The following is a 13,530-nucleotide window of genomic DNA, read 5'->3' on the forward strand; positions in this document are numbered from 1 at the left end:
GACCCTCTGATGTCTCGTTCTCCGTCTTCAGCGATACGCTGAGGCTCTCCTGAAATTCTCATTCGCTTCTCTCCTTTCTTTAATTAATCTAGAGACGTTTCCATCTTCTCCCCTTGTGGTCTGGAATCGTTCTACCATCTCAATTATGAATCAGAATCAAGCTATCTCTAACGACGAATGCCACCGTACAGTATCTGATATGTTTTTCTTTTTTTCTCCTCCGTCAATATTTCAAGCCTGGGAACGTAAGATGCTCCAGCACTTCAGATAAATTATTACTCTGTCACCAAGTATATATATAAAAAAAAAAATTAATAATGGATTAGAGGATGAATAATGGACTATAAAAATCTCATTATAATAAAGAAAAGCCACAAATTCCAATGTCTGCGTAGAGTTAGTGCTGATATAGCCGAAAAGCTCGCTGAGCTTTGTAGTCCATATAGATGTAAGCGTTATTTATCCCCTTTTGATATTTTTTTTGTTTTGTTGCATTAGAACCACAAAGTGTCCCTTGAGACACCTACGCAAGGTTCGCTTAAAGTTCATCCCCACTCCTATGGCCCCCCAAAAATCTGAAGCTTCAATTTCTATTTTTTTTTTCTCTAAAATATCTAAAACTTGTGGTGTGCATTTGTATTCAGATGCTACCTTAAATGAACTCCAGTGAACCTCCCACAGAAGTCACCTAATGAGTAGATAAAAAGCCCCCTGTGTGCAATTTAATTTCACTAGAAATGGAGACCTTTTGTGAAGGTTTCAGAGGTTTGTGGTTTTTTTTAGAGAGCATCGGGGAACAAATAGCAAAAAAAAAAAAAAAAAGAAAAAGACCAAAGCACACAGCAGGAAAGGTCAGGGGAGAAAGTTGTGGAGGAGTTAAAGCAGAATAAAGTTATATCCCAGAGTTTGAAAGTCTCATGGAGTGCCTTTGAATCCATCTTCCAAAAGCTGAAACAGTTTGGCACAACTGCAAACAAAAAGACCCCCCCCCCCAAAAAATGGACCCCCACCTGAACTAATAAGACAAGCAAGGAGAGTCAACTGGCCTGTTAAACTGTTAGTGGTGCACAGGACAAATCTTCCAGAAAAACCCCCCCAGCATTGTTAAAAGAAAACACACACACGTTCAGTTTAAAATTTTCCACAAGTCATGTAGACGTGGAACGTTCTCTGCTCTGAGGAGACCAAAACTAACGAGAGTACATGTGAAATGCTACGAATGGCAGACAGCTAACACGCTAAGGCTATGCCTACACAATATGCAAGTTGGACCCAAACGCTCGATTTCATGCGATGTGTAATGTTTCAATTGTTGACTGTGTGTTCTATGACTTTGTGTTTTTATAACTTGAAGCACTTTGAAATGTCTTGTTGCTGAAGTGTGCTATACACATGACATTTGATTTGATGTACATCCAACTTTTTTCAGCCTAAACAACCCAATTCTTCTTTTTAACCCCCAACAAAATCCAGTCTGTGCCACTTCCATATGTGCTGCTAATTCGGAGATGCGTCCGATTGTTTTCCAAGCGTCTTTTCAGAAATTGCAGTCAATACTCCACAAAAAGCCCATTGCTTCTTTTGATTAGCTTCCTTCAAGATGCTATGATCTTGTGGCAATGCTGTTGGATAAACTTTAGAATTGATCCACAAATCTATCATTACTTGTGCTGCTTTGCGACGCCGACACTCTTCTTCTGCGCATGTGGGTCACACAGAAGTTCTCACTGCTGACGGGTTTAATCAGTAGCATGAAAAATTAGTAGCAAAAAAAAAAAAAAATCAGAATTGAACATTAAGACCTGCTGTGCGAACGTAGCCTCAACCCTGAACACACTTTGAAAACGAACATTCAAAGATTCTCTCCATTCAATAAGATGGAGCTAGAGCTGAGTTTTTTTCTAGATGTGCAAAACTGGTGATGCCCCGGTCTACTTCTGTGATTTGTAGATCATTTAGACATCTAAGCAAAGAAACTTCAGAGAAACAATACAGGCACCTTTAGTCTCCCCAATGCATAAAGAGACTCGCAGAGAGGATCAGACGGAGACAATGACCCAACAGTCGTATCGGAGGATGTGAGAAAGCAAGGCGGAAAGAGCGCCGCAATGAGCCTGGAGGTGTGAGCGTGCTCGATAAGCCATTATCGCCACGAGAGGAGGACACCAGGCCGCTGTTTCATCACAGCCCTTCTTTTCCTTTTCCCTTTTGTGTTGTCAATCATCGTTCGAAGCCAAACATCTTCAATGCGAGCGACGGGAAGAGAAACCTCGGACACAGATTGATGCGCTGCTTAGTGTCTGCTCTACTCGGAACAACAGACACTCATTCATCAGGGTTACGACAGCCATTGTGAGGCGTCGACCCAATACGGCGTCCAACACAGTGATCAGAATCGCAACAGCGATAAGACCCTTTGTAACTGTTGTTTGCTACAATGTAGGACTTGTTGTCTTTGGTGGTACTTCTGTCAATTCTGTGATATTGGTTTATCTGTCTTAAGATGACTGATGGTGTGTTTGTTTTGTTTTTCTTTTGCAGGGGAGGCGCATTGCGTCAGCCAGGGCCCATCTCCTGCGACGCACCATCAGCGTTCCTGTGGAAACTCAGTTTCCAGAGTTTCGCAGCCAGCTTTCCACTGAGAGCGGTAAGCAGCCCAAAGCTCCCCGCTGCTAACGCTGAGCTCTCTCAAGTTTTTTTTTTTTTTTCTTTTCTTTTTTATACTGGAAAGAATTTCACTGGCTTCACAGGCAATTTCATCTGCGAGTGTCAGCAAAGTTGCTTGATTCACTGAAATCCGACTTTTTCATGCATTTGAGTCAGGCTCGTACAGAGTGGAGGCGGTGAGGTAAACGTCCCTCCAGAGAAGGACGGCCGATTCGCTGCCCGGCTCAGCGAGGGGATTTGTGTCTTGTTTTGTTTCTACCGCTTATCCACTAGATGGAGAGCTTGCTGCTTCTCACTGCTGCTCTGCACTCATCACACTTCAACACTCAAAAATAGATGTAAAAGTTTTTGTTGGCATGCAGTCTTGAGGCTTAAGTGTATAAACTTGATCCAAATAAAGAATCTTAATTAAAGCTCAGAGTTGACAATCAACACATAAAGTCAGATTTGGTAGTCACCTGCCAAATCACCTGCAGGTGACTACCAAATCACCTGCCAATTTTTGTTTTGTTTTGTTTTGTTTTGTTTTTTCTTATATGAGTCACATGTCCGGCTTCTGGGCAAGAAAACAAAGATGCAAGTTTATGGCCTGTTTGAATTCCTGTCCCGTTTTTTTTTTTTTTTTTGCTCTCTGTATCTCGGCCTGTAAATCAGCTGATTTCTGGACAAATATTGGATGGAACCGTTTGCTATAATAAGCAGCACCTTTACGCTTGTGGCCCGTAAAGGACAAGAAACATCACAATTTTAAAATGGGGTTAAAGTTTTGTGTCTGTGTGACTCAATACACAAACTCTTAATTAATATTAGAAATTATGCAAGTGAAGTAAATGGAAAGTAAATACAGGTAAAAAAAAAAAAAAAAGCTGGTTTGTTTAAAGTTGAGTGGAAGGAAAAAGTATTGAAGGAACAGGTGTAATTTGTGTTATAGTTTGCATGAAATGTGATTTTACTGTTATCTTACTTGGATAATCATATATATATATATATAATTTGTCAGGTGTAATTTTACAGCAAATGTGAAATTTACTGTAAATTTACATAAGATCCTGCATTGATCCTTCCTTCAGATGTTGCATTTAAGGTTGATATATATTTTGGTCCATCCATTTATGACCACAGAATGCTTCCAATGGGATAACTCATCATGCCAGTAGGCTCATCATTTTCTGCATTTATTTTGTCCAAAATGGCAATGAATTCAGTATACACCAATGACTTCCACAATAACCAGATATTAATACACTGAGCACTTTTGGTATGTAGATATTTAGCAGAGAAATTTGTTTCTACTGTTGGTCACTGTCATGACGTAATGGAACAACTTGGTTCAAATAAGGTGTACCTAATATAGTGGCCAATGAAGGTACATTGTGGAAGGGTTGAATGGTGTCTATTTTTATATATCCTGAAATTACAATAATATTATCTACAACTTGCAAGACACTTTTCAGCTAGATACAGCAGCTTGTTTTACCTCAATAATTTCTTAATATTGATGAAAAGTTCCAGTTCCATCGGCAAATTATTTCACTTAGAACACAGGAAAAATGTCTTGTTATAAGTAAAATAATCTGCCAATGGAACTAGAACTTTTTAATCAATATTGATTTATTGACATAACACAAGCTTCTGTGTTTAGCTGAAAATGACTTTGGTTTGTTTTTCTAATTTCTGGTGTTCTCAGATAGTCGCACTAGAAACTAGACCAAAAATACTTGGTAGGATTTTGTGTTTTTGCAGTGATCTCTCACAGCTTTTGTACCTTTTATGAAATTAAGATTCATTTAAACCTAAATCTGCCCGGGGGTATGACTATTTTTGGGTTTTACTGCATATATTACTCGTCTGTCTCAAGCATCGCAACTGTTGTGTTTCTGCGTGCGTTTGTGTGTTCCCTGCAAAACCACAAACAATATTTGCAATTTAGTCTGCGCGCGTCCCACCTGCTCAAGCTTTCCGTTCAAAACCAGCAGCGCAAAGAAAGGAAAACTACGCACCCATGAAAAGGTTTCATCTCATTTGATCTCCAGGCTGAATTCTGAGCATCTGTCGCCTCCGTTCTTTTGAACTCGTCAAGGTTTTGACAAGAGCACGCATTCGTTTTAGAAAAATAACAGAGCGCTAAATATTTGTGACAACCTGTTTTATTGGTCACACGTTGCACCTCTTTTCCCGGTTTTTTATTTGCGGTGAGCTGTCGTGATTTATAAAGGATTAAACAGAGATATGCTTTTAAAGGATTTCATCTTGCAGCCCAAATGCTTCCTCTCGTGCGTCTTTAATTCCTGCTTGTAATCCTTCTCCCAGAGCGCAAAATTACTATTAGCGCTGAAAAAGGGTGGCATACAAGGATGTGAAAATGTATACTCCAGCTTAATGTTACCAGTGCTATAATAAAGAATAGCATTTAAACTTGTACCGTTTTGAAAATTTGAAAAGTCCCTGAAGATTTTGTCATTTAATTTGATTTTGAGTGTTGATTGATGCACCAGTGGAAAACCTGGAGCTACAATCAAACAATGCTAGCATGTTTTTTTTTTTTTTTTAGCTTTTTTGCTTTTTAATGATTGGATATGAATTTTATTATTACTCAAAAATTCAGATAATATAAATAAGCAATAAACATATTTTTGTCTCACTTTTTGTCTGAAATGTTACTTAAAACAATTGCATTTCTGCTTAGTAAAAAAGGGATATCATATTAATAAAACATCATTACTCAGCATTTTGAATTATTTTTGCTCAGTTTGAATTTCAGACATGTAGTCAGGTTTGCTCCTGATGTTAAAAGTAGAATGGAGCACCGTATACCCAAAGAGCAGACAGAGGCCTTCAGAAAGAAGATTATTGCAGCTTACGAGTCTGGTAACATATTGAAAAATGTTCTGAAATGATTTGAAATCACCATATAAATTATGGTTTATGACTGGAGGAATAATTTAAAACAGCTCCCAACATGTCAAGTTCTTACCGTCAAAACAAGTTCACCATGAAATCAGACCGCAAGATGCAGAAGACACCAATAAATCCATCAAGGACAAAGGACGTTTTAGCAAAACATATTACGAAGGAATACGGTGTTCTCTTTCCCCATGGCCATCTGAGTCCTCGGATTTCAATGAGCCGACAACTTCAAGAGAAGTGTTGCTCAAGAAAACCCAATTTTGGCTTCATCCAAATGTTTGTTGTGTTTCCCACGTGGATTGTAGTAAACTTCTAACAGCACTTCCAGTAGTGCTTAAAGGAACAATATGACGTATTTTCTAAGCACGTGGTGCCATTTCATAGCACAATCAAGTAACTGTTACCCTCAGTTGTTAAAAAAAAAAGTTAAATATAACTTAAAAGAAATGTGATTTTATAATTTTACACATTGAAATTGGGCCACTGTTTCTTTAAAAACTCCTGCTCTTTCATAAACTCCGCCTTCAGGAAGTCATCACATCACACCTCGATAAAGTTTTCACCAGCTTTGCACTGAGAAGTAGCTGCTACAACGAGCTCAGCAGATGCACCATTCCACCAGGTGTTTGCTAATTGCTGCTGTCTAGTCTGAAGGAGCCGAGTGGGGGAGTCACCACGGGGGCGGCGCTGCTCTGTGAGTCAGAGGCCTGGAAAACGCAGCTCAGAGGAGGAGCCGCGTCACGGAGGCGGGGCTAGGTCCACCCAGGCGTTTCGTACAGCTGAACGGTTGCCACGGGAGACTGAAAGGTTTCTCAAACATGCATGAAAGAGTCAAAGGAATGTTTCCGATGCCGTGATATAAAGCTCAAATTCAATTTTACATGATATTACAATCGGTGTGGTTTCCACGAAATCTCCTTATTTTTTCAAAAAGAAAGTGGAAAAGTCTGATCGAAGAGGTGACATTTAGCACAGCCGCAATTCCCTCCACCCAGATTTCTCTCACTCTCCCCCTCAGTCTCCTCCCTCCTGCTCCAGGCTCTGCTATGCTCTCGCCGCCTGGCTCTCCACAGAGGGGCTCAGTCAGACAGATGTAACACAGCAGCACAAGTTGGAGCCGAACTGAGCTGGCAGGCGGCGGGGGCCCAGACCAGTGCCAGTAGCTCTTACTGGAAAACCGCAACAGGACTAAAGTTGGCATCAGAAGGACGACACATCCTTGACACATCCGGTTGAAGATCAGTTGGCGAGAATTTCTTTTTTTTTGTTTTGTTTTTTGTTTTGTCTCGATCAGGATGTGGGAGTGTTGATCTGGGCGCTCACCATCACCCTGCGAGTTCACCATGGAGTCTGACACAAGCGCCAATCAAGAAGCACCGAATGGTAAGAGAGGATAAGAAAGAGAAGATGAGAACACTTGAAAGGGAGAGCAGAGAAACGAAAAAGTTTTTGAGCATGAGAGGTAGTTAGTTGGGTCATGTGTTTTTCCAGTTAGCCTGTTTTTATTGCCAGGCTGCTGACTTGGCCCTCTGTGGCCATCATGAATAGGACTTTAGTCTGGTCTGATGATTGAAAGCTGGGGTTTGGGGGGGTGAAAAGGTTAAAAGATTACATGACAATACGATGAAATCACGGCGAAAGCATTCAACTTCAGCGGTTGTCTCTTCTGTGTCATTTTGCAGTTCGAAAGTGCAGAAGTGTGAGAAAAGTGCGTGTGGGATTGGGAAGCTCTCTGGTTTCTGTTTGCGCTCGAGCCGTTCCCGGTATGAGCCTCGTAAAAACTGGAAGCGCTCCTCTCCGCATTCGACCAGAATAATTAGCATATGCGAGGGGCCATGGGTGTGGGATTCCCGCTCCAACGCGGCACGATAATTTGGCGGTCGTGCGAATCCGTACGTTCGCGGTCACCGCGGCGTCGGAAGTACGTGGGTGTTTGTGTGCTTCGAGAAAACCCAAGAGCAGCACAAAAGAATGAAAAGTGGGATTTGGATGAAGTTGGGAGGGGAGATAGAAAGACACACAGAGCAAGAGAGAGAGAGAGTTATGTACACAAATAAATCCAGAGGGATCTGGACTCCACTGTTAGCCGGTCACTCTTTCTCCCTTCTCGTCTTCCACTGCTCTGAGTGTTAGCGCCTAAACTTGATAGTTAAAATGCTGGAAAAAAAAAAAGAAGAAGAAGAAGGATAAAAGAGACACTTATTAACTTGGGCCAGAAAAGATGTTTTGCCTCCATGGCCGACAGGAAGGACTGCTGTGCTGCTGATGAAGAATGCGGTTTAGAGAATGAGTCAACAGAGAGCATATTTCCAGGAGGCCATAGTCTCTCTCTGCCAGCGTCTAAGCCACATTGTTTTATGTGCTGGGCCGTCTGCCATGACAGAGAAGAAGTCCCAGAGAAAAGAGGGAGGTGGGATGGCTGCAGAATAACGGGGTTTTATCCGTCCTTCGAGATAAGAGATTTCTCCAAACAGTCAAAGTCAGATAAGGAAGAACCCACTTTTCCACACCTGTGTGCATCAATCATCAATGAAAGAAAATGACACGCGTCTAATTCCTATCATTTGGACATGGGATTTTGGGTTTAATGTAATAGACCTGCACAAAGAAACTGAAAAGCTGGGCAAGGGAGAATGTGGTGGTGGCTGCATCATGCTGCGGGAATGGCGTACTTCATCCGGGACAGTCGGAATGTGGATGGACAACTTGCAGCAATCTCGGAAAAGTAAACGGGACAATGATTCTAATCATACAGCCGGTGGAAATGATCGTCAGAGTTACGTCAGAGTGATCTTGTTAAAAATCGAGACTAAGTCCAGTTAGGATGCAGAAAAAAAACACTTTCCATCCGCTCTGAGCTTGAATTGGTCTGAAGAAAGAAAAGATTGAGCGATTGCTTCTGTCTCTAGAAAGTTAAGTTTGGAGCTGTGGGTTGTATACCCAAATATGTCTGGGAACTAAAACAAAAATTTTCAAAACGATTTGAATTTCCTTTCATTTTACAATTAAATTAGTTTTTTAAATTTTTGCATTAAAAAAATAAAATGAGAAAAAACAAAAAAAAAGTCAACGGGCCATCAATACTTTAACAAGGTAATCTAAACGGAGATGGGTCGGCCATAATTTGATATCGTTCGATCACGTCCTCCAGGTTCACCGTTCCTCAAACGTATCAAATTTCGCTCTCTCTCACACACATTCTCGCACCTCTGCTGCTGTTCGCAACAAACAATCCTGGATTTATCTTTCCGTGTGCATTTTGTTGTCTTGTATTACGTATCGCCTTGCACATTCCACCCCCCACCCTCCATGCAAAGTAGATGAATTTTGCTGACTGTTTTAGCAACGAACTGTGACTGCATCCATTTCCTGCTTCTGTCAGAAGATTGTGCTGATGCCGGGCACTTCTATTTGTCACTATTAAGTGACAAAAAGGTTGTCACTTAATAGTACTTAAACAAAACTGCATTACCAAGCTAATTCAGAAGTTTTCTCAAAGTACTACAGAACATAGATTAACATGAGTTAGAGTTTGATTCTGGTAACTTGTATTAGTGGGCAGCATGTTTACGGTCTCTGCTTTTTAAAAACACAGAGAATCGATACCGTAAAGTGTTTTTCCATTTTTGCATTGGTCAAATCGGGTGGGTAACATGTCTGGACTTCAGTCCTCCGATCTACCGTCAAGGCTCTTCTCCTTCTTGTCAGATCCTGTGAGCTGCAGTATTTGCTGAATGCAGATTGATGTTGATAGGGAATGCAGGGGGGGAGGTTTCTTAAAATTCCCTCGTTAATACGTAAGGCAAGCAACATGGAGTATTTTATAAAAATGCAAATTTTTATAAAATAATGTGGTACTGATAATGAAAACTGATAAAAAAATAAAAATAAAAAATTTCATATATATGGCCGACTTAAAACGGTGGCAAAAAGCTTCTGCACATCCAGGTTTTATGGAGCTAGTTAAAGCTGAGGAACCTAAAAACTAAATGCTACCTCCCCTTACATTCGGCTTACTTTGCAGGAACACGAAGTCCCGAAGTTGATATATTGAAGGGTGTTGATGGTTTATATCCAACAATTAAGACTTATTTAGGGACTTAAAATGCTTCGTATACCAATCAATCATTGCCAGTGTAGTAATTTGGAAACCTTTTTGGAAATGTTGATTTACAATCGATGAGCATCCAGATGGACGACCTGAGGATTAGACCGGGCCATTGCCATCCAATGCAGTTCCGCTTGATTCTCATCTTCCTTCACTGCTCCGTCTGAGCTTTCTTCTATTGAAGTGGATTTCTCCGGTTGAATTTCAAACAGAAAAGGTTGTGAACGATGCGCAACCTTTCAGTCCGTGTTGGCTACGCTTCCAAATGTTGAGTTGACATTAACAGTCAGCGCTGTTAATGTCAACTCAACATTAACAGTTGAGTTGACATTAACTCAACTGTTAATGTTGAGTTAACATTAACATTAACAGTTGTTAATGTTAACTCAACATTAATAACTGTTAATGTTGAGAAAATTATACATCTTTTTAGCTTGTGTTTTTAGCATCATTGTAGTTTTTCAGCACTTTTTAAAGCCCGAAGGACTGATTGTTTTTTTTTTTTTCTTTTTTACATCAAGGTACAACATACATTTTATTTAAGTGGGTGAGCAAGCCAGAGATTTGAGCAAAGTCATCTACAACACTAAAAAACTGGAGAATGTCGTGTCGTCGTCCTCGCAACACCGAACTGACACAGTTAGCCAAAATGCAACACAACGGTGGGGCATCATGCTTTGTGGGTTCTTTCCTGTAGCAGGCAGGGGGGAAAAATTGTAAAAATCCAGGTCTAAGTTGATCTAAAAATCATATTGACTGCAAAACTTGAAGATTTCTAATCATGATTGAATTTATTTAATTTCCCTTTGGGATCAATGTAGTAGTTTTTAAAAAAAAATTTTTTATTGAATATTTATTCCAGTACATCCAATTTCATAATCTCTATGTTTACAACGCTGGTAGAGACAAATATGTATTGATAGCAAATGTTTCATAAAGGGGTATGAACACTTCTTCAATGTACTTCCTCAAAGATTTTCACTTTTGTGTAATATATTTACAATATAAGAAAAAGTAGTTGTTGTTATTTTTTTTCCAACATGCAGTCAAAAAAACATCCCAGACTGATTCGGATACATTTGTAACACCAGCTACTGTATCCATAATTATCAGAATAGTCTACAAAGGGAGCTCTGGTACCAAACCTTTTTTCTGCAGGATATGCTGAAAACCTCACAACACATTTCTTTTCTTTCTTTCTTTTGTTTTTTTTAACGAGCAGAACTCCTTTTGTTTGGAATCAAAGTGAAAACACCTCACAGACACCTGCAGAGATGTGAGGATGTTTCAGAAAGAAAAAAGGAACAAGGAGGAGAGGAAAAAAAGGTTCCACACCGTGGCCCTCATTGACATGTAAATAGGTCTGCCTGTGTGTGTGTGTGTGTTTTGTCCTAGATGAGAAAGGTGGAGGGCTTGCTGAAGTAGCAAAGCAGAAGACAGGTGGACATATTTAGTCTGACTGTGTATTTTAACTTGTCCGAGATTCTATTCAGCTGGAGAAGTAAACCAGCTGGGATAGTTGAAGCACTTTTATTGGAGACAAGGGGGCCTTTCTCCTTTTTTTTATTTCTTTTTTCTGTTTCTTGTTTGAAGTGTTTCTCACTACACTTTAAAAAAAACTCCCAGATATCGTCAAAGTGAAACTTTGGTCTTGTGCTTCAGACTGCTGCAGGGCTTTGTCACAAAGGATACTCAGTTTTCAGGATGAAGGATTTCTTCTTGGTTGTCATGTGGTAAAACTTTTGGGTGGCACGCTCAGCATATATTTAGGAACCAGGCTGTCAGTGTAGAAGTTGTAATCTATTTTACACCAGGCTTTATGGGCAGTTCATCCCAGTTAAAAAGAGCCAATTCTCTCTCTCTCTCTGTATATGTGAGGGCAACGGCCTGCACAGATGTTTTTTAAATGAAAATGTGATGTTTAGTCTCTTTCCAATTGCAATTGCGTTCATGTGCCTCAAACTATAGGATGAGCATGCTTGTTTGTGTATATACCTCATTTTTCACTTCATTTTCTTGGCTTGCCCTAAAAGGTTAGAGAGAAAGCCTTAAAGTGAGACACTAAGTTGCACACATTTCACTTATTGCACAAGTCAAACGGCAGAGTTCGTGCATCTGTTGTCAAAGGAAGATTTACTCTTAAAGTAACGCTACTGAGATGATCAGGTTTGCCCACAGCATACAAAATATTGCTTACTGGAAAATCTGCTTATGATTGTGTATTTTTATGTAAATTCCAGCCAGGGGAAACGGTAATATATTCTCCACGAGCAGCAGCTCTCTGTGTGATATGCAAAATGCTTTAAATCAATACCATCTGAAAGCTGGTGGCAATTTTCATGATGTAAAAGGAAAAAAGGAGGGAAAAGTGATCGCTATAATTTCTTTTTGTTGCTGTTTTTTATTTATAGAGTTCATGTGATAACTTTGCAGTTGAATCCAAATACAGCTCTAATTACGGCTTTTTATCTTCAAGGACGTCTTTCAGAGGGATGCATCTTTCTGCAGTCTTTCTACAATCGGCGGCAGCGGTTCATAAAAAACATCCCTTACTGATTCAATAACCGTAGTTGGGTTTAATTTCATCAAGAAGAATTTTGAGTCCGGCACGTAATCGCTTTACTTAAAAAAATATGGACACGACACTTCACAGCTTCTGTTACGAATTTAGTGCTGAAAGCCGAGTTTCCAGATTTTCACTATTAGTTTTAATCCTTACGCTGTAGCAGGGGGAAAAAAAACAAAAACATCAGCATGTTTATCAGATCACCATTTTGCCATCAAGTACTTTAATCTTTTTCAGTTTAATTGGGTGGATATGTCTGTGGCTGTGGTCGCAAGGAATTATGCACGCAGAATTGAAAATATCTGTTTGCGCTGACCGCTGAGAGATGAGCACGCAGAGGCTCAGAAGGCTGTGATGGTCATGAGAACCCCGAGGCTACGGCGGCGCTACGTTAGCAACCAGATGAGCATCTCGTGTTCCCTTTGTTCTTCCATCATCTTCATCAGAAATAGTATTGGGGTTTTGCTTTGATAGCTGTTCAGTTCCTGTGCAAGAACTCATGCATGACATTTAAAAAAAGAAAAAGAAAATCAGACTTTGTTTTAGTTTCCCAGCAACCGGCACAGCCACATCACAGATCCACCAAAAAGCAATGCATTAACTGTCTGAGTCCTAATTTTATTTGATTTGATCTGTGAGGAGCGGTTTTCATGTCTTTCTGACTGAAATGAGTGACAATGATGTAATCATTGATAAAGTGTACACTGATGAGGAGTTTGAAGGCTTTATGGAACTTAAAGTTGGAATGACATGCTTTTTTTTTTTTTCCAATGCAGGACATTTGCCGACATGAGACATGTTAAAGTTAAAAGGCATTTACAAGCTGCTGGGATGAGTAAAGTTTTCTAATATCAAAGTTGAGTGGTCTAAATGAAAATGTTATGGTCACTTTAAGAGAATAAAAGAACCTAAGAAGCAGATGGTGTCATGATGGGTTTGATGGATCTCACCCACATGCAAGAACACCATGAGACGGAGTGTGAAAAAATTGAAAGGTTTATTTTACAGATGCAACAGAAAGTGAAGCTGGTCCGGGAACTGCTCGGCTGACTCGGGGTACTGAGAAGACAAAGGGGGTGTGGTGAGTTCAGGTGCTGGGAAATGGGAGCTTGAGAATGTRTAATGGATGAACTTACTGACTCGGTGCGTCCAAAACGGTTTGGAGGGGGGAGTGGTTGGTTCAGGGRTCTTTGCGTGAGGCGTGGTGGGTTGGAGGGTGGCGTTGGAGGGCGGACAGGAGGGTTTGTCTCTGAAGGCGGCGGCGGCGGTGGGTAGTAGGGGG

The 13,530-nt window shown here is 40.3% G+C and overlaps 1 protein-coding gene across 4 annotated transcripts in view; it reads left to right on the forward strand.

Moving 5' to 3' along the window:
• The window catches only part of LOC103473386 (disabled homolog 2-interacting protein), a 183,964-nt gene that overhangs the window by 15,209 nt on the left and 155,225 nt on the right, over window positions 1–13,530 (forward strand). For 3 of the 4 annotated variants that reach the window (XM_008423605.2, XM_008423606.2, XM_008423607.2), the window contains exon 3: window positions 2,542–2,647. In XM_008423605.2, coding sequence (XP_008421827.1) covers window positions 2,542–2,647 — 106 coding nt within the window. Of the gene's footprint in view, window positions 1–2,541; window positions 2,648–6,665; window positions 6,958–13,530 lie in introns of those variants that run through there. The other variant, XM_008423610.2, reaches the window with a different exon arrangement.

This window comes from Poecilia reticulata, linkage group LG12 (genome assembly GCF_000633615.1).
Source record: "Poecilia reticulata strain Guanapo linkage group LG12, Guppy_female_1.0+MT, whole genome shotgun sequence".
In the NCBI taxonomy this organism is placed as follows: domain Eukaryota; kingdom Metazoa; phylum Chordata; class Actinopteri; order Cyprinodontiformes; family Poeciliidae; genus Poecilia; species Poecilia reticulata.